The sequence below is a fragment of the Mytilus galloprovincialis genome, chromosome 11 (assembly GCF_965363235.1).
Source record: "Mytilus galloprovincialis chromosome 11, xbMytGall1.hap1.1, whole genome shotgun sequence".
NCBI classification, from domain to species: Eukaryota; Metazoa; Mollusca; class Bivalvia; order Mytilida; family Mytilidae; genus Mytilus; species Mytilus galloprovincialis.
This window is the reverse complement of record NC_134848.1, coordinates 54,734,093-54,755,487: the sequence shown is the minus strand read 5'-3', so window position 1 is coordinate 54,755,487 and position 21,395 is coordinate 54,734,093. Positions and strand designations below refer to the sequence as shown.

Genomic DNA, 21,395 nt, shown 5'->3' with positions numbered 1-21,395 from the left:
CAACATGATTAATTTATCATGCCTAAAACAAGGCGCAACTACATCCACACGTGACATTTCATCGTGCTATATTTATCTACGATCTTTCTAGACACTTTATCACTACAAAACCTGCATAAAATCGTACCTCGTAGTTGTTGTGATATTGTGTTTGATAAGTGGTCGATACTTATGAAACAACATGTTATATGACATATACGGAAAATGAAACCTAATGACTCGAGAACACAGTTATTTTGTAGTGCTTTTAACTTAGATGAGTTTTGCTCATTTTTGAAGCCTTGATGTTGACCTATATTTGTTGACTGGTTCATGAAGTAGGGTTTTTTTTTGTAAAATCTTTGTTTTTACAAAAAAAATATTTTAGTTTAATCTTTAGTTGATATATAGAACTACATTCCGCTAAGTTTACTTTTTCAATTCAAAATATGCAATGGTAGTTATGTGAAAGATACAAGCTATTAGTTTAAAACGTCTTTTTATCGTTTTTTAAAATGTTTTGTGTTGCTCCAAAGTCAAACAAGTTTTGTGAGGGATATCTTCTGCTCCGGAACCTACTTTCTGTTTAGTACCTTATCAAATGCATACTTCTGTCTCTATTTATATCTGTCTATGGTTAAGCTAGCTATAAAACAGGGTTTAATCCAAAATATTTTACATAAAGAAATGCCTGTACTAATTCAGTTATATGACAGTTGTTTTGCATTCGTACGAGCTTTTGGTTTTGTGATTTGATAAAGGATTTTCCTTTACGAATTTTCCATGTTGTTAAGTATATTTCTTTTTTTATTAACAATATAATGCATAATCATATTGAGAATTGATGGGCGTCACCTATGGAGCAGGATCTGCTTTTTAATTTTTGATAGATGCTTTTGTACTTTTTTGTAAATGATTGTTTGTTTTGAGATTGTAACACAGTGATGACTGCTGTACCCATATTTATAATGTCTGTTTTGTTCACGCATCAATGTAAATATAACGAAATTTGATGCGACTGTCATACAAGTGAGAGGTTAAGCGCTATAAAACCATGTTCGATTCACCATACGAAATTGAAACACGTCAGTAATTTTATTCTGTGTTAGATCTTTGACCTTTGATAGGACGTTCTATACAGAAATATCTATAAGAAATGCCTTTCGATGTCATACAGGTAGGATTTCTGTATTGTTTTATTTTTATAGAAATGTTATGGTATTTCTTTTTTTTTTAATTTCAATATCCGTTTAGTTCTGTTTAATAGAAAGATCAATCTGTTAATCATATTGTGTATATGTGTATACGTGTATTGTGTAAACATATGTACATAATGTACGGTGTCCACCTTGCTGTATCTTTCCGAGTTCCGTACAATACATCTTACGTTAAAAAGTTTCAAAACATAACATATAAGGTATACAGATGATTGTTTGGTGTGAAAAAAAAGTAAAATCACAAACATTCTGAACTCAGAGGAAAATCAATTCGGAAAGTCCATAATCACATGGCAAAATCAAATAACAAAGCGCATCAAAAACGAATGGACAAGAACTGTCATATTCCTGACTTGGTACAGGCATTTTCAAATGTAGAAAATTGTCTTTTTTGGTATATTTGTCTGATCAATTATCATCCAATGCCATGTATAAAGGATTTGAAGATCTGTATATACATGTACTAGATTAAAGTTGTCAAAACCAGTGCAGTAGAACTATAACGAAGAAGATTCGCTAATAATATGATCGATTAACAAATTTACGATTACCGGAGAATGTAGGATTGATAAGGCTACCATTTTGAACTTTTGAATTCAATAATTTAAAGTACTATAAACCAAATGACATAACTCCGATGTTCATGAGACATTGGTAGGACATATATCATTATTCATAGTTTAAAATTCTGCTTTAATATATACAAATTCATGATATTTGCATTTAGGCTTTAAACTTATTGTATTTATCGCAAAACTGTAGAAGTAGCCTCCGTTTGAGGTTTTAAAATTACTATTTAGATATTTCGTAAGCGGCATTTAGTCTTTTTAATTTTTCAAATGCCAGATGATAAGTCATTTTATACTTCCTTATTATAACTGTATAAGTGTGACATTTCAACGGATTTTATAAAATGAACAATTTAAGACATAATTTAAACAATATTTAGTAATGAAAGACATAGAGAGTTTCTAAAACGAGTCCGACTTTATTCATAGGCAGATTTTTTTTAGATATATATAGTAAATAAAATTATTATGGCGTAGTATTGTACAATTTACATTCTTCTTACAGTTTTTCCTGGTGTTTATTACAACAGTTAGTACGTATAAATTTCTAAATCAAATGCATTCTGGGAAAACTCTAAAGCGTACAACTTAATTATCAAATCAAAGGTTAAAAAATCTACAGTATTCCGACAAAGTGTTGTAAAGAGTTAAATTGTTATTATAACCATATCAATTATAAGTCATTTAAACACAGAGTACAGCAACATCAACTCTGTATGTTACAGTATGTGTTTATCTAATAATGCATTTCTCCACAAAATATTAGCACTTGTTTCTAAACATGAACATTTTTGAAATCCTTTTCCTTGTGTTTTTGTTGGCTGCAGTAGTTGTCTCATTGGAGTTCACACTCCTATCTCCTTAGATTTATATATCCTTTCATTGTTTTGGGGTTTTTTTTGGTTTTGTTTTGCTAAACGATTTTCATTATGCATACATCAAAGATATAAGGATTTTTCAGTACAGTAAAACCTGGTTAAACTGATTCCTGCATAAACTGAAAACCTGTATAAACCAAACATGTTCTTAAGCACTGTCATATCAAATAGTATGCGTAGTCAACCTGATTAAATCGAACATCGGTCAAAACCCGAAGAGGTTCACTTTAAACAGGTTTTAATGTATCACGTTATTGAAATGTAGTCGGTCAGTCAATACGGTAATTATTCAATGAAGGCAAGAGTTATTTCCATAATTTTGTGTATTAACCTGAAAAAAAAGAACTAGTCTTATAAAACAACTAACGCCAGTGAACGATAATGGATTTGATTCAAACATTCGTATCAATCGTTTAACAATCCTTAAAGTATGTTCATCCAATAAAACAAATGTCGTTGTAAATATAATGGAATTTGTTGCGACTGACATACAGGTTAGAGGTTCAATCCACCATTTTCTACATTTGAAAATGCCTGTACCAAGTCAGGAATATGACAGTTGTTTATTCGTTTGATGTGTTTTATCATTTGATTTTGCCATTTGATTAGGGACTCTCCGTTTTAATTTAAAATTTTCTTCGGAGTTCAGTATTTTTGTGATTTTACTTTTTACTAGTGCTTGATATTTACTGTGTATGTTATAGACGCAGGAAAACTTTGTTTGAACTGTAAAGCAGTACCCCAGCCTTTAGATTGTACTGATGTTGTTGAATGTGGAACTCATGAGGTAGGCATAAATACTTCATGTTAAACATTTGTCATGTAAGTTTTTTTCAATTTTGGTTCATATGAAAGTTTAGTATGACGTCTGTTTTCGCTGAACAAGTACATATTTTTGGTTTAGGGCACCTGGAGTCTGCCTTTGAGTACAGGATTTTTGTGCTATGTTTAAGATCCATTTTAGTCTTTTGACTGTTTTCTGCACAAATTCCGCGTTTCCATTCTTAATTTTAGATTATATCAATCTCATTTTTTGATCGAATGCAATGCTGAAAAAATAACGAATGATGCGTCGCTAGCTTTTAATATTATTAACGTTTTGATTATCGAGGTAAAAATCAGTACAGTATTGCATTAAGACCCGAAAGTTAATTAGCAGCAACTTTTACGATGACCAATCATCGCAATATAGTAAATGAAATATTTGTTGTCAATTATACGTTATTGGTACGTAATAAATGTTGAAAATAAAGTCTAACTTAGTTAGAATAAAACGATGTAGTATGATTGTCAATAAAACAAATGACGCAGACGAATAATAGGTAATTTTACAGCCTTCTAAAATTTTCAAAACCAATACCTAATGGTGGCCGGTTAAGGTCATTTCGCGTTGTCGCGTTTTCGTCCTTCATATTCTATAGAGCGAAATCGAGTTGTCGAAATCGCGAAGTCGAAAAGGCGAAAATGCGAAGTCGAAAACGCGAAATCCGAAAGAAAAAATATTTCGCGTTTTCACATTTTCGACTTCGCGTTCGTCTTTTCGGCTTCGCGTTTTCGCCTTATAGAATATGAAGGGCGAAAACGCGGAATGGCCTTAACCGACCACCATAAATACAGCATAGCGAACAATAAAGGATGTGAAAGACTAAGTATACCTTTAATCAAGGATCCCCTAAATAACTTACTCACATATTCAACTTTAACGTTACACATGTGTATGTCCTAGATGCGCATTTAGACAATTTATATCTCTTGAGGCTAAAATATTAGAAAATTCAAACGTAATAGACATGTTGGAAGAACTGTTCAAAAGAGGAAAAACGAAAGAACAGCAATATCCAGACAAAGAATCAGAGTTTTGCACGAGGGACATATATTCCTAGCTAAAATGATTTACATTTTTTTAACAGAAAGTTTCGATCTAACAACATCTGTTTTTTCATGCGAGTACCGAATGTGATGCCCTCGGAGACTATCAGTACAGCAGCAGAAGTATCGACGCACCCTCAGCATTATGTCATGTCATTATCTTATTTCATTTTCTTATTGCTTCTTCAATGGAGGAATACAGCATACAATCCGGACACATTTTCCGAATCTTTATCTTTTATAACATTTGATGGATTAACTTTTAAGTTTTATATTTCAACTATTTCAGTCATGCTATACACAGAGGTTTATAACATATGATGGCATAACCTTGTTTAACGTGGGCTGTCGGGACCATGATGTAAGTTATATAACTTATTTTGTTATCAATTTGTTTTCTGAATCGATTTACCCCATCTTTTGTAAAATAAACATTGTAGCTATTATAAAAAGAGGCGTCATGAAAAAAATCGGCAAAAGAAAACTCAACAAAACCCTTACGCGGGCGTTTTTCAATAAAAGCGTTCCTTTCAGACCTAAAAAAAATGGAAAATCAACTAGTCTAAAATTTATTTTCAAGAGTTATTTTGAATACCTCTATTATAGACCTGTTTGTAAACAAAAAGTGCAATCTTAAATACTCTTTAAAATGTAATTGTTTTCATAATTTGTGTACTGTTTCGTAGGAGACTTTTGTCCCCTAAGAAACTGCTTCTAAACACACATATTTTTGCAATTTTAAATGTTTCCTATAGACATTCCAGTTTGTTTACTTTATATACTAGAAAAATCTCATTTTTTTCTGAATTGGAGAACCATTTTTTATCGATAAAGGTTAGACAGTACTTCACATATGAAGGTACAACTCATGTTATGTAGTGGACATTTTGATGCGTTTCGTAGTTGACAAAATCGTTTCGTAGTGGACAAAAAGTTTCGTAGTTGACATCAACCCTATTCTATGTTAATAAAAACATTTATAAAAATTACATGATACTAACCTTTGTTATTTGCTTTGCACGAATATAATTGAAAAAAGAGTTAAAAAAAGACTGCATGGTAGTGGTAGTGTCCACTACGAAACGTTTTTCTCCCAAACTTGTTTCGTAGGTGACCGTTTCGTAGGGGACGTATTCACATGTTTTATTTTTTTCTCACAACCCCTATATTGCAATAGTAACAAGACTGACTGTATTCATCAAAACATTATTAAGCTGTACACTGATATTTTTTTCATAATTTTAAAACCAGTTACTGAAGGAGATTTGACCCGTTTCGTAGTGGACATTTACAAAAATACGGTATCACTCTGGTCCCTTTGATGTGCTTAATTTTTCTTACCAACAATTTAATTGCCGTTATAAAAGCATCACTTCTTTTGTAAGACCCTAATGTTTATATCTCTTGCAGACAAAAAATTACATTGATTTTATAAAACTGTTTATTAGCAAGTTTTAATGACTTCGTTTCGTAGTGGACATTGTGTTAGGGACACATCTTCTGAAATAAAAAAAAATCCTATGTTAAAAGCTGTTTATTAAAATATGTTGGCTCTAAACATACTTTTGAATTATTAAAGAACTTATATTAAGTAAAATTAATATTTATTTCTACATTTTTTTACGATATTTTAGAGATGGAATGTTGAACAGGCGGTCTAGGGACATGCCATTTTGGTTGTTTTGGACCATTCAGGAATCAATATCTTATCAATCCCTCTAAAAAATAAACTGTTTCTTTGCTTAAAAATGTTATATCTAATTCAATGTACTGACTGCACAAAAAATTACTTGCAAAGATCAAACACATTTTTTTTAAAGTGGCTAGGACAAGAAAGTACGTTTTTATTGAAAAACGCCCACATAGCAAACTAAATATAAATATAAGAAGATGTGGTATGATCGCCAAATAGACAGTTCTCCACAAGACACCATATGACACAGAAATTAACAATTATAGGTCACCGTAACACTGAAAGACCTAACCCAACCAAACCCTGGTGCTCTGGAAGGGTAAAAAACAATAAACTGATGCCCTGGAAGGGTGAAGGACCATATATTGCAGAATTTCCAAGATCAGCCTTGATCACACAGAGATTGATTGATTGATTTTTTGTTTATTAACTCCCAGATAAAAATATGTAATGCAAGTACCAGAATAAATTAAAACTAAATTTGTAATTGCTAGCAATAACGGATCGCATCCTCGTCTCCCCATTGCCAGTATAACGGCAGCTATTTTGAAAGTTTCAAAGTCAAAGAGCGTATCTACACATACAAATTATCATTTTTGTAAAGTTTCATTAAGTTTGGAACATTTTGAAATTTTTGACATTTTTGCTGTTTCCATGGTTACGGCAGCCATTTTAAAAATTCCAACTTCAAAAGGCAAATCTGCCTATGCCAGTTAACATTTCTGTCAAGTTTGATCCAGTTTGGAGCACTATCAATTTTTTTCGGATTTTTGCAGTTTCCATGGAAACATGGCCATCTTGAAAATGCCAAACCCCGATTGCACATTTTCACATGGTGGTCAACATTATGGTATAGTTCCATCAGCATTGGTCCATACAATTCCGAGAAAAAGCGTGAACAAAATGTGTGGAAGAGGAATAAGGAAAAAGAGAATCGTATAATAACAATACGTCACCCAAACTCCGTTAAGGGTGCCAAAACAATGCACTACAATAGCTGTTCAGAAAGATTTTATGGTACTTTCAGGATAAGCACAAAATTAACTTTGCTGTTTGGTGAATACACCCAAGCAAGCCGGGTTTGTGTCTGATAAAAACCTTCCAAATAGGCTTTTTTTCTTCTAATTTCACCTTTTTGTTCAAAATGGCGTTTAGTTGTTTTTTTAGGGATTCAATGATAATGAAAACGTCTCCTATCATCACACCTCCTTTTAAGTTTAAACAAATCTCCAAATAGTTTAGTTCCATGAAGACAATTACTCAACCGAAAAATTCTACTTGCTAACAATCCAGTGACTAATCTTTTATACGTTTTTCTGTCATATTTCTCTACAAAATAATAAGCATTAATTGCAATTTGAGGCATATCATGATATATAACTTTTATTAAAAAATACGATGTCTCAACAGTCATCTTCTGTTAACAGCAATGCAAGGCAAATCCTGCTAGGTCTGTAGGCGATGTTAACATATGTACGAGATGTTGTAACAATACAGACGTTTGTAATTTGGATCAGTATTGTAGTTCAGAAGGTAATTTTTCTTATACTCAAACTACCTATTAAATATCCCTTGTTTAATGTAGAAACAGTTTTCATATTTGTAGGACTCTAAAGTGCAATGGGGACGCTAAAACGTGATGGTAACGCTAAAGTGCGATGGCCTACGATAAAGTGCGATGGTTTGATACGCTAAAGTTCGATGGTCTGTGCTATTTATTTGAACAGGCTAAATTGCGTTTTTTCCGCACAAGTATCGACTTTAGCAACGTTCGACAGCATTATGACGAGAATGTTTGTCCAGATTAAGGATTTTTATTAGACTTGAAAAGAAAGAAGAGAAAAACAAATGATCACAATCTGGAACTTTTTTGGTTGTTGTTGAAAGAGCTTAACTTAATTTGTAAAATTGTAGAAAGAACTTTAATCAATACATTTACTTTCTAATTGAATAATTCTATAAAAATATACAATTTGGTTTGTTTTTCTGTTAAATAATGAATATACGTCATCTAGACAGCAACCTAACGAACAGATGTGTAGTATCATCATACTATATGATTGCACATACGACAACTCTCTATCTTCAACCTAATGGCATTGATGTATGCAACTTTAGGTATGACCTTTAACGCGGATCATTGTCTTGCACAACATATTATTTTATTAAAAAACGACTTCCATTTATTTCCGGATATACTAACTATACTGCAGTGTAACCATTACACTTTTTGGACAACTATCGTACTTTAAATAAAAATAAGAAAATGTAGTATAAACTATCCATCCAACCCCAAATGTCGTTCATGTATGCAACTTATAATCATACGGCCGTCAACGTAAAGCCTTGGCCCATGCCGCATAACAAGCTATATAGGATTATACAATGACAAGTGTAAAACAATTCAAAAGAGAAAGACTACGGCTTGATATATAAATAAAACAATAAACGAAAATGTAATAGGAACTCAGCAACAAACGAAAACCATTGCCTGAACCACATTCCCGTTACACCATCGGACTTTATCGTGTCATACCATCGCACTTAAAACACAAACAACAATCTCACTTTAGCGTCTGACACCATCGCACGTTAGCGTAGACCATCGTACTTTAACGTGACCATCGCACTTTAGAGTACCATTGCACTTTAGAGTCCTACATATTTATGGAAAATCACAGAACTAAAAAAAAAATCAAATCGGAAAGTCCCTTATCAAATGGAAAAATTCAAAGCTAAAACACATCAAAGGATGGAAAATAGCTGTCATAATCCTGAATTGGTATATACATTTCCTTAATTAGGTAGATGGATTAGACCTGGTTTAATTACTAGCTAAACCTCTCACTTGTGTTACAGTCGTAATGCTGGAACAATACAGACGTCTATAATTTGGAACAATTATGTAATTCCGAAGTTAACGTCATGTTGTCTAAAGCGCAAAAGACCTATTGTTTCATAGTAATTTTATAATGTATTTCAATTTGAATCGGGTTCTCGCATATGGGACAGGATCTGCTTATCCTTTAGGAGCACCTGAGATCATCCCCATTTTTGGTTGAGTTCATGTTCCTCGGACTTTAGTTTTCTAAAATATGTTTTATGATGGAAGACCCATAAGTGGCCTTCGGCTGACTGGTATCTGCTCTTTGGTCGGGTTGTTGTCTTTTTTCTCATTTCCATTCTCAATTTCATTTGTGTACTATTGTTGTCTGTTGTCTAAGAAACAGATCACAGCATTGAAATCTAAAGACTTAGCAGCACGAACCGGTAGATGAAAAGAATCTGATCCACATGTCAGAACATCGAATTATTACTTCGTTTAATATATTTGTTTTCCATTAGTTGTTATTGGCTTTGAACTAGCAGCTACGAGTCTCTCAAATGAGATTTTTGTGTCCTATGTTTGATGGGTTTTTTTGGAGGTTTGTTTTTGTGATTTGTATTTTTTTCATAAGTTAAGCTCTCTGTAACTGATATTTAAAGTTTTTGATATGTTGCACTGTAAAACACTGTTAGAGAAAGGTTTGAGCGCCGGCAAATATGTAATGAACATGAATCAGGTCGTAAGTTTGCTGGTTTGAATTAATTCCTCAGTCAATTAAAAAAACAATGTATTTCTTGTATGTTATATACATATACACATTCATGTATCTACAATCTGCCGATACCTGTATCTTGGCATCGCACAAGGTCATGTTTTTCTATGACTGTTTATGCTGTTTTTATACGAAATCCATTGGATGTTGGATGGGTACGGATTGATAATTTAGTCTTAGATGCATGATTTTTATTAGTTGTAAGAGGCTTAAACTTGTTGTCATTTGACTTCGAATACTCTCAGATCTGTATCAAGTGTTTTTTTGTTGTTATGGTGTTCAAGTTCCCGTCCACGTCCTCTTTTTTTTTTGTCTATCTGATGATTCAATCCTATTCCAACTGATTTTTATAGTTTGTTCTTATGTAATACTGTTATACCACTGTCTCAGATAAGGGGAAGGGTTGGGATCCCGCTTACATGTTGAACCCCGCCACATTATGTACGTATGTGCCTGTCCTAAGTCAGGAGCATGTAATTCAGTGGTTGTCGTTTGTTAATGTGTGACATATTTGTTTTTCCTTCATTTTTTATATAGATAAGACCGTCAGTTTTTACGTTTAAATTGGTTTACATTGTCATTTCGATGCCTTTATAGCTCACTATGCGGTATGAGCTTTGCTCATTGTTGAAGGCCGTACGGTGACCTATAGTTGTAAATGTCTGTGTCATTTTGGTCTCTTGTGGACAGTTGTCTCATTGGCAATCATACCTCATCTTCTTTTTTCATAATTTCATACTGTAGAATTTTTTATTTTTTTTGCAGCGTTTGCTCCAAAGCCAGGACACGTTCTTTGTTTCTCATGTCCTTATAGTTTAGTACAACCAACTCAGTGTCACAGGATAACACTGTGTGGACAGGACCAGGTAAACTTATACTCGTCAACCAACTCAATGTCACAGGATAACACTGTGTGGACAGGACCAGGTAAACTTATACTCGTCAACCAACTCAGTGTCACAGGATAACACTGTGTGGACAGGACCAGGTAAACTTATACTCGTCAACCAACTCAGTGTCACAGGATAACACTGTGTGGACAGGACCAGGTAAACTTATACTCGTCAACCAACTCAGTGTCACAGGATAACACTGTGTGGACAGGACCAGGTAAACTTATACTCGTCAACCAACTCAGTGTCACAGGATAACACTGTGTGGACAGGACCAGGTAAACTTATACTCGTCAACCAACTCAGTGTCACAGGATAACACTGTGTGGACAGGACCAGGTAAACTTATACTCGTCAACCAACTCAATGTCACAGGATAACACTGTGTGGACAGGACCAGGTAAACTTATACTCGTCAACCAACTCAGTGTCACAGGATAACACTGTGTGGACAGGACCAGGTAAACTTATACTCGTCAACCAACTCAGTGTCACAGGATAACACTGTGTGGACAGGACCAGGTAAACTTATACTCGTCAACCAACTCAGTGTCACAGGATAACACTGTGTGGACAGGACCAGGTAAACTTATACTCGTCAACCAACTCAGTGTCACAGGATAACACTGTGTGGACAGGACCAGGTAAACTTATACTCGTCAACCAACTCAGTGTCACAGGATAACACTGTGTGGACAGGACCAGGTAAACTTATACTCGTCAACCAACTCAGTGTCACAGGATAACACTGTGTGGACAGGACCAGGTAAACTTATACTCGTCAACCAACTCAGTGTCACAGGATAACACTGTGTGGACAGGACCAGGTAAACTTATACTCGTCAACCAACTCAGTGTCACAGGATAACACTGTGTGGACAGGACCAGGTAAACTTATACTCGTCAACCAACTCAGTGTCACAGGATAACACTGTGTGGACAGGACCAGGTAAACTTATACTCGTCAACCAACTCAGTGTCACAGGATAACACTGTGTGGACAGGACCAGGTAAACTTATACTCGTCAACCAACTCAGTGTCACAGGATAACACTGTGTGGACAGGACCAGGTAAACTTATACTCGTCAACCAACTCAGTGTCACAGGATAACACTGTGTGGACAGGACCAGGTAAACTTATACTCGTCAACCAACTCAGTGTCACAGGATAACACTGTGTGGACAGGACCAGGTAAACTTATACTCGTCAACCAACTCAGTGTCACAGGATAACACTGTGTGGACAGGACCAGGTAAACTTATACTCGTCAACCAACTCAGTGTCACAGGATAACACTGTGTGGACAGGACCAGGTAAACTTATACTCGTCAACCAACTCAGTGTCACAGGATAACACTGTGTGGACAGGACCAGGTAAACTTATACTCGTCAACCAACTCAGTGTCACAGGATAACACTGTGTGGACAGGACCAGGTAAACTTATACTCGTCAACCAACTCAGTGTCACAGGATAACACTGTGTGGACAGGACCAGGTAAACTTATACTCGTCAACCAACTCAGTGTCACAGGATAACACTGTGTGGACAGGACCAGGTAAACTTATACTCGTCAACCAACTCAGTGTCACAGGATAACACTGTGTGGACAGGACCAGGTAAACTTATACTCGTCAACCAACTCAGTGTCACAGGATAACACTGTGTGGACAGGACCAGGTAAACTTATACTCGTCAACCAACTCAGTGTCACAGGATAACACTGTGTGGACAGGACCAGGTAAACTTATACTCGTCAACCAACTCAGTGTCACAGGATAACACTGTGTGGACAGGACCAGGTAAACTTATACTCGTCAACCAACTCAGTGTCACAGGATAACACTGTGTGGACAGGACCAGGTAAACTTATACTCGTCAACCAACTCAGTGTCACAGGATAACACTGTGTGGACAGGACCAGGTAAACTTATACTCGTCAACCAACTCAGTGTCACAGGATAACACTGTGTGGACAGGACCAGGTAAACTTATACTCGTCAACCAACTCAGTGTCACAGGATAACACTGTGTGGACAGGACCAGGTAAACTTATACTCGTCAACCAACTCAGTGTCACAGGATAACACTGTGTGGACAGGACCAGGTAAACTTATACTCGTCAACCAACTCAGTGTCACAGGATAACACTGTGTGGACAGGACCAGGTAAACTTATACTCGTCAACCAACTCAGTGTCACAGGATAACACTGTGTGGACAGGACCAGGTAAACTTATACTCGTCAACCAACTCAGTGTCACAGGATAACACTGTGTGGACAGGACCAGGTAAACTTATACTCGTCAACCAACTCAGTGTCACAGGATAACACTGTGTGGACAGGACCAGGTAAACTTATACTCGTCAACCAACTCAGTGTCACAGGATAACACTGTGTGGACAGGACCAGGTAAACTTATACTCGTCAACCAACTCAGTGTCACAGGATAACACTGTGTGGACAGGACCAGGTAAACTTATACTCGTCAACCAACTCAGTGTCACAGGATAACACTGTGTGGACAGGACCAGGTAAACTTATACTCGTCAACCAACTCAGTGTCACAGGATAACACTGTGTGGACAGGACCAGGTAAACTTATACTCGTCAACCAACTCAGTGTCACAGGATAACACTGTGTGGACAGGACCAGGTAAACTTATACTCGTCAACCAACTCAGTGTCACAGGATAACACTGTGTGGACAGGACCAGGTAAACTTATACTCGTCAACCAACTCAGTGTCACAGGATAACACTGTGTGGACAGGACCAGGTAAACTTATACTCGTCAACCAACTCAATGTCACAGGATAACACTGTGTGGACAGGACCAGGTAAACTTATACTCGTCAACCAACTCAGTGTCACAGGATAACACTGTGTGGACAGGACCAGGTAAACTTATACTCGTCAACCAACTCAGTGTCACAGGATAACACTGTGTGGACAGGACCAGGTAAACTTATACTCGTCAACCAACTCAGTGTCACAGGATAACACTGTGTGGACAGGACCAGGTAAACTTATACTCGTCAACCAACTCAGTGTCACAGGATAACACTGTGTGGACAGGACCAGGTAAACTTATACTCGTCAACCAACTCAGTGTCACAGGATAACACTGTGTGGACAGGACCAGGTAAACTTATACTCGTCAACCAACTCAATGTCACAGGATAACACTGTGTGGACAGGACCAGGTAAACTTATACTCGTCAACCAACTCAATGTCACAGGATAACACTGTGTGGACAGGACCAGGTAAACTTATACTCGTCAACCAACTCAGTGTCACAGGATAACACTGTGTGGACAGGACCAGGTAAACTTATACTCGTCAACCAACTCAGTGTCACAGGATAACACTGTGTGGACAGGACCAGGTAAAACTTATACTCGTCAACCAACTCAATGTCACAGGATAACACTGTGTGGACAGGACCAGGTAAACTTATACTCGTCAACCAACTCAATGTCACAGGATAACACTGTGTGGACAGGACCAGGTAAACTTATACTCGTCAACCAACTCAGTGTCACAGGATAACACTGTGTGGACAGGACCAGGTAAACTTATACTCGTCAACCAACTCAGTGTCACAGGATAACACTGTGTGGACAGGACCAGGTAAACTTATACTCGTCAACCAACTCAGTGTCACAGGATAACACTGTGTGGACAGGACCAGGTAAACTTATACTCGTCAACCAACTCAGTGTCACAGGATAACACTGTGTGGACAGGACCAGGTAAAACTGTACTCGTCTTTTATCGATAATTGTAGGTTTTACGTCATCTCTACTTTTTATCGATCAAGTATTTGGTAAAATTGTGTGGAAAAGATCAGATACTTTTGATTTAATAAACCAGTTGTTGAATCCTAGCCGATATGTACTAATTTACAGTTACTGACAATTTCATTTACATAGAAAACGTAAGAAGCCTGATTTCTATAAATAAAGGCAACAGTAGTATACCGCTGTTCAAAACTCATAAATTGTAAATTCTATAATTGTTAATTTTAATCTGTCGCATACTATATTATATTTATTTATCAGAAGAAACATTGTTTATGTTTATACTACTTCTTTTATTTTATCAATGTTTTGATGTTTCTAGCAATGCTCGATTACTACAACCAGAAATTTACTGAATGAGGAGAGGTATCAAATGGGTTGTTCATCCAACAAGGTTAGTATTGCTCGAGTAGAAACATTTTATAGATTTTTAAAATGTTCACAGTGAATTCTGCGTTGCCTATATATAAGAACAAATCGCCTATTCAGAATCTAATGCATTCTGGGTATTATTTTCAAAAGCGTACACCAAAATGTTATGATTGGTGAACAATGTTCTAAACAATGAAAATTCAACCAATGGCGTAACGTTATTTCAATTTCGGTGTACAAACAATGGGATTACCCATGCATAGTCCTTGAGATTCTGAAAAAGCGAATTGAGCATTATATTTATAAATAACTTGAACTTTGGTCTGGTTGGGGTGGGAGTCTTTTCTTTACGTATTCTTCAATTTTTTCAGGTTTTATATTTATTCTTAACTTTTTTGCACAGTTTTTTCTATTCTAAGATACTGAAAACCCCAATGCAAAACCGAACAAACGATGGCGAAAAAAGCCTGTAATTCAATGATTGTCTTTTTCTGTGTGTCATACTTGTTTTTCATTCATTGCTTTGAACATAAATCAGACAGTTGGTTTTGTGCTATGGGTTTCGCTCATTATTGGAGACTGTACTGTGACACTAAAAAACTATGGGACGAAAGATACCAACGGGATAGTCAAACTCATAGATTGAAAATAAACTGACAACACCATGGCTAAAATTGAAAATAAACTGAATTGAATAGAAATAAACAGACAATTAATAGTCCAGAAGACACAACTTAGAAAACTAAATACTAAGCAACACGAACCCCACTAAAACAGGGGGTGATCTCAGGTGCTCCGGAAGGGTAAGCAGATCCTGCTCCACATGTGCACCCGCCGTATTGCTCATGCTATTACAAATCCGGTAAATAGTCTAATTCGGTAGGTCACATTCGTGAAAATGGAAGGGTATAGTAGTTACGACATAAGGAACATATCCGATATTAACTTACCCGTCATTTTTTGTCACTGAAGGAGATTCGGCTAATGTGTAATAATACTATACCTAATTATATAAACCACTTACACAAAACACTGCGTAAAAAAACAAAGACCGAGCAAAATAGACCCCATCAAAACGTACAAAAACGTGCAGTATATATATTATATCAGGTCAGTAACTTATATAGTAAGGTAGCAGTATTGACGTGATGACACTAACTAGTAGTCATTGCCTAAGTATTGATTCAAATGGTATAGTTGTCTAAACATTTTAAGTGTATGAAACCATTATATTTTATATTCCTATTTTGGGTCTCCTGGTTACATGTATCGGGACTGCCTCACACAATTTATCTCTTACATTTGTATGTCGAAAAAGGTGGAACATATTTAAGCTATTAATGATTAAGTTAGTTGTCATCCGCCAATGCAGTAGCATGGCCTTGTAACACAATTTGATTGAAATAAAGCGAAAAGAACAGTTTATTCGTCGACTCGTTACTTGGTCTTACCATAGTCTCCCAGCATACATATTCAACCATAGAGGTTTTTGGATGTTCTGATTAAAATGTAATTGCTGTAATGTTCTTGGTCATTTCATATACGATCTCTACGACGAGTTGCACATATGGAGTAGGATCTATTTACCTTTTTAGAATAGAAGCGATAACCACCAAATTTTAATTCATAATAATTTTTTTTGGAGGGGAAGAGGGTGAGGGTTGTTCAGATTTTAGGTTCTTTGAAGTGTTTTGTCGACTGTTGTTAATCTTTTCGTCTTTTCCTGTTTTATCGATGGTTTTGCCAGATGGTCTTTGATTTGACGGGACTTTTTATTTTGACTTGGATATGTTTGTCCTAAGAGCATACCTGATGAAGGTCATTCCGTGAAGATTATCGTGCGCGAAAAAATCTTTTTATGCTGAAGTTCACATGCCAGAATTCATTATGCCAAAATAACAGTTTAAATTTAGTAAAATATTTTATCTCAACCTACGTGTATACAGCATTGTTTTCAATTCTAGGCGCGTTCTACGTGTATACAGCAATGTGTTTAATTCTAGGCGTGTCCTATGTGTATACAGTAATGTTTTAATTCTAGGCGTGTCCTACGTGTATACAGCATTGTTTTTAATTCTAGGCGTGTTCTACGCGTATACAGCAATGTGTTTAATTCTAGGCGTGTCCTATGTGTATACAGCAATGATTTTAATTCTAGGCGTGTTCTACGTGTATACAGCAATGTTTTTAACTCTAGGCGTGTTCTACGTGTATACAGCAATGTTTTTAATTCTAGGCGTGTTCTACGTGTATACAGTAATGTTTTTAACTCTAGGCGTGTCCTACGTGTATACAGCAATGTTTTTAATTCTAGGCGTGTCCTACATGTATACAGCATTGTTTTAATTCTAGGCGTGTCCTACATTTATACAGGATTGTTTTTAATTATAGGCGTGTCCTGCGTGTATACAGCATTGTTTTTAATTCTAGGTTTGTCCTACGTGTACATAGTGTATACAGCAATGTTTTTAATTCTAGGCGTGTCAAGGATCAGGTTTATACTGCTGTAACAATCAACTTTGTAACAGACACATTCCAAGTAAGATATTTAATACAATTATAGGAGCATAAGCTGCCAAATTCATGTTCACCGATTTGACTCAAATTCTTACATTCAACTTATAACATAATAAAACGCATATCTAAATTATAAAAAGTCTAAAATAAACAATTTACGATGCCTATACTTGATAGTATGTATAAGTTTTTGTGTGTATTTAACACTAGACTTCTTCTTGTTAATTATCAAGATTCCCTTCAACGTTTCCCGACGGTCATATATTGATATAACTCGATACATGTATAAACACAAACATTGATACTAATAGATTGCGAACTCGTGCAATTGGATTATTCTAAGTCTGTTTGATTTCATATTATAGGTTAAACAATATGTTAATAATCAGTATAACCTGTATACTATTAGAATGATCGAGTGTTTCTTGGTCGAATCATATCATGCGTTACCTACCTCTAGCTATAGGGATTAATTAGACTTCACATGAAAACTTATTCAATGAGGTCGAATTATTCACTTGCGACTAAATCACTCAATAGCGATGATTATTTGCTTATTTTGACCAAGCTGGATCGAACAGTCTGTTAAAAGCGAATAATTATTTTACTTTTTCACTTTGATAATTGATTTGACCCCAAAAAAGTTTTTTTTTTATATCTCGTATCTTATGCCCCCAGGTACTTGGAACCAAGTGTCATGTACAAGCAATAGTGAAAACAAGAAGTCATTTGTAAAAACATATCAACATAATAGTAAACAAGCAGATGCTTGGTTGTTCACCCTCTCCTGATTCGGAGTGTTGAATCTTCATTTTTCTATTTATCCTTTTGTTAATTTATTTTGCCATGCCTCTGCTTCTTCCAGTTTTCTATGTTTTACCTATCTATCATAGGAACATCACCCAACACTGGTTAATTTTTTTCGAATCTGATAAAAAAAATCAATTCGGAAAAAAAAATATGTTTGATTCTTTTTTGCTTTTAATTTTAGATAACATTGATAATTTTAGTTTACTATTTATCGTCTTACTATTTTTTTTTTTTTGTTATCATTATTTTCACATTGATATATATGTAGTAAAACCGGGTACTCTGCTTACAATGTTATTCTTCTTCTTTCATATGTATGCGCTTTTCATCTGAAGAACACCAAATATTGGATATTTTTGTCGAAATAAGAAAAAAATCCAATTGAATAAAAGTCATACTACTTAGTGTCTTTTTATTATGGGTGTGTTTGATTTTGTGTTTGCTTGGTTGTTTTTCTTTTCGTTTTTACATTATTATAGCAAAACCAATTATCGTAAATCCAACCTCCAATCAGCATATCCAAGTAAAATACCATACAGATGTAAGGATAACGTGTATAGCCACCGGATATCCGGTACCAACCATTGGATATGAGTTCCTGGTAGGTGCACATTTAGAATGAATTATAACAAAAATACTGATTTCCAAGGCAAATAAAAAAACGGGGAGTCCAAAAACAACCGTTATTGATAAACAAAACCAGAAAGCTATTAATATATGTCTGACTTGGTACAGGCATTTTCTGAAGAAAATGGTTGGGGTTCAATCAATTTTTATTTAAGTGCATGACATAAAAAAAAGAAGATGTTGTATGTTTTTCAATGATACAATTATCTATCAGACACAAAATGACATATAAGTTCAAGTAAAAGGTATAGGAGATCAAAATATAGATTGATTGAAATCATTGTTGTTTGTCGTACGTCCAGTGGCAAATACTTCATGCATGTTCAGGAACAGAACAAATTATAATTACATACATAAGAAGATCCTGCAAAAGGGGGTGAACACCGGATGATTGACAAGAAATTTCAATTGATTCTGGAAAGTAACAGGTATTGTATACAGATAAATATTAAGATTTGTAATACAATTTTTTCTCTCAACACGAGACATTGGAATTAATGTTCCCAATATAACCGGACGTTACTGCGCATTTAACATCCGGCATAGCCAAACGGACGACTAACTTAAGCAGGTGTACCTGTCGGTTTGGGACAGAAGACCCACGAGATAACCTAATATAAAAAAGAAGATTTGGTATGATTGCCAATGAGACAACTCTCCACAAGAGACCAAAATGACACAGTAATGTCGATTCCATAGTCATCTCTTCGGGTTTCAAAAAATGGGTTTGTTAATGCGCTCGACCACAGACATTTAAATTTCCATGTGTTATATTTGAAATATTTTTGTAATTGTCTTCATTAATTATATAATAGAAATGAAACAGTACCCTAATCAAATTTCATGTACAAGTATAAAATTGACGTTATTGACCTTGACGTACAAAAAGGAACGGGCAGTAATAGAGATGAACAGCGATCTTAAAGCGTATTGATTCTTTTTCAATTTCTTTATAGCATACTATCCCTTTCCCAACCAATTTTGTCAGGGAGAACGACAACACTCTGTTGATTTCTAACTATAATAAAGAAAATGACGGCAGTTACCACTGTTATGCAGTTAATACCATTGGAACAGCGAAAGTTGAATTTACAATTAAAGGAACCTGAGGGATACAAACCGAAGCGTAGTTCTTATATACAACAACCATGGTTTCAATCAATTTTGTATTAAAAATTACAATATCTAACGTACTGTACTAATTATAAAACGATAAGTATCACAGAAACTAAACTAACAAGTATATATAATACAATATCAAAGCAACCATAAAACTCTAATGATACATTTGTATATTTAACAACACTAACACTATAATGATACATTTGTATGCCAAACAAAAACCCAAACAAAGACTTCCAGCCAAGTCAGTTGTAGGGCCGTTTTTAACTTGTGGTACCAAATTAAATCACAGTCAGGAGGATTCATTGTGGCTCCTTTTTATTAGCTTCATATTTGATAAAATCATAGACTTTTTACAAGTATCACCCTCAAACAGCGGTTTGACTTCATAACAACAACACCTCAAAGCATTTTTGTGTTATTATCCAAAAACTAAAAAATCATTCTTTTTCAATGAATAAAACCAAAAAATAATCGGAAACATAAACTCTAAAATTTATAAAAACGAAATCACATCAATAGATATAAACCATAATTCATCAAAGTTTCATGAAAACTGCGTAAAGCAGTTTTGAGTTATACTCCTCCTTTTTATAATGAATAAAACCAATAACAGTAAAATTTAAAATTTAAATGGAACTCACATTAACAGATATGAACAATTCACCAAAAGTTTCATGCAAATTATGCGTTTTGGGAAAAAATATCCGACATGTCTGAACAGACGGACGGACAACTGCGTCTCATTATGCAGCCCGTAAACGGGCGTATAATAACGTACACAGGTCATTCTTATGGTTTGGTCTATTTTATAGAAGTATAAAATGGTTTATCAAATACAACTGTTTATTCAGTGCGTCAATTAAGATAACAAATTTCTTAACACTCAACGTGCGTGACTATTGAATGAATGAAGTAAATATTATGAATGGTATTGCGTAATGAAATCCGATTATAAATACACATGACCTTTTCACCTTTGAATAGAGCTTTAATAGTTATCCCACGATGACGCGGTGTGTCAGTGTAAGATCATCCCGATGGCCGGAGGCCAGAGGGTGATCTAACACTGACACACCAAGTCCGAGTGGGATAACTATTTTACATCCCAGCTATTTTAGATAAGACGAAAAACCATTTACAATTCATAAAATCTAGTTTAGAACGCCACACAACCATTTTAAAATACTTTCTATATTACGTATATGATGTATACCCTTTATGACCCCCGAACACGATGAGTAGATTTCAAACAATGTCAACTCGCCCCACTGGCCAATCGGCCCACACTTTATCGCCACTTTATAAAAAAAATGCCCCACTCTTGTTTACCGACTCGCCCCACTTTTGAAAAAGTGTAGAATCAAATTGAACAACCAGTCTGACTACTCACTTATCAACGAAAAGGGTTTAAACCCCTCTGAATAAAGGTCTGCCAACTCGCCC

At 35.3% G+C, this 21,395-nt stretch overlaps 1 protein-coding gene across 1 annotated transcript; it reads left to right on the top strand.

Moving 5' to 3' along the window:
• Positions 1-1,109: 1,109 nt before the first annotated feature.
• Positions 1,110-20,016, top strand: LOC143051237 (uncharacterized). Its single transcript, XM_076224207.1, has 10 exons — positions 1,110-1,156; positions 2,271-2,298; positions 3,348-3,430; positions 4,802-4,873; positions 7,633-7,738; positions 10,570-10,670; positions 14,824-14,895; positions 17,352-17,412; positions 18,680-18,801; positions 19,784-20,016. The coding sequence occupies exons 1-10, from the start codon at positions 1,136-1,138 to the stop codon at positions 19,934-19,936; spliced, it is 819 nt and encodes a 272-aa protein (XP_076080322.1). The 5' UTR covers positions 1,110-1,135; the 3' UTR covers positions 19,937-20,016.
• Positions 20,017-21,395: the final 1,379 nt, after the last annotated feature.

Coding starts and splice junctions, on each gene's coding strand:
- LOC143051237 (XM_076224207.1), top strand. CDS start 1,136: ATGCCTTTCGATGTCATACAG. Junction 3,431..4,801: donor TTGAATGTGGAACTCATGAG/GTAGGCATAAAT, acceptor CAACTATTTCAG/TCATGCTATACACAGAGGTT. Junction 18,802..19,783: donor CCATTGGATATGAGTTCCTG/GTAGGTGCACAT, acceptor ATTTCTTTATAG/CATACTATCCCTTTCCCAAC.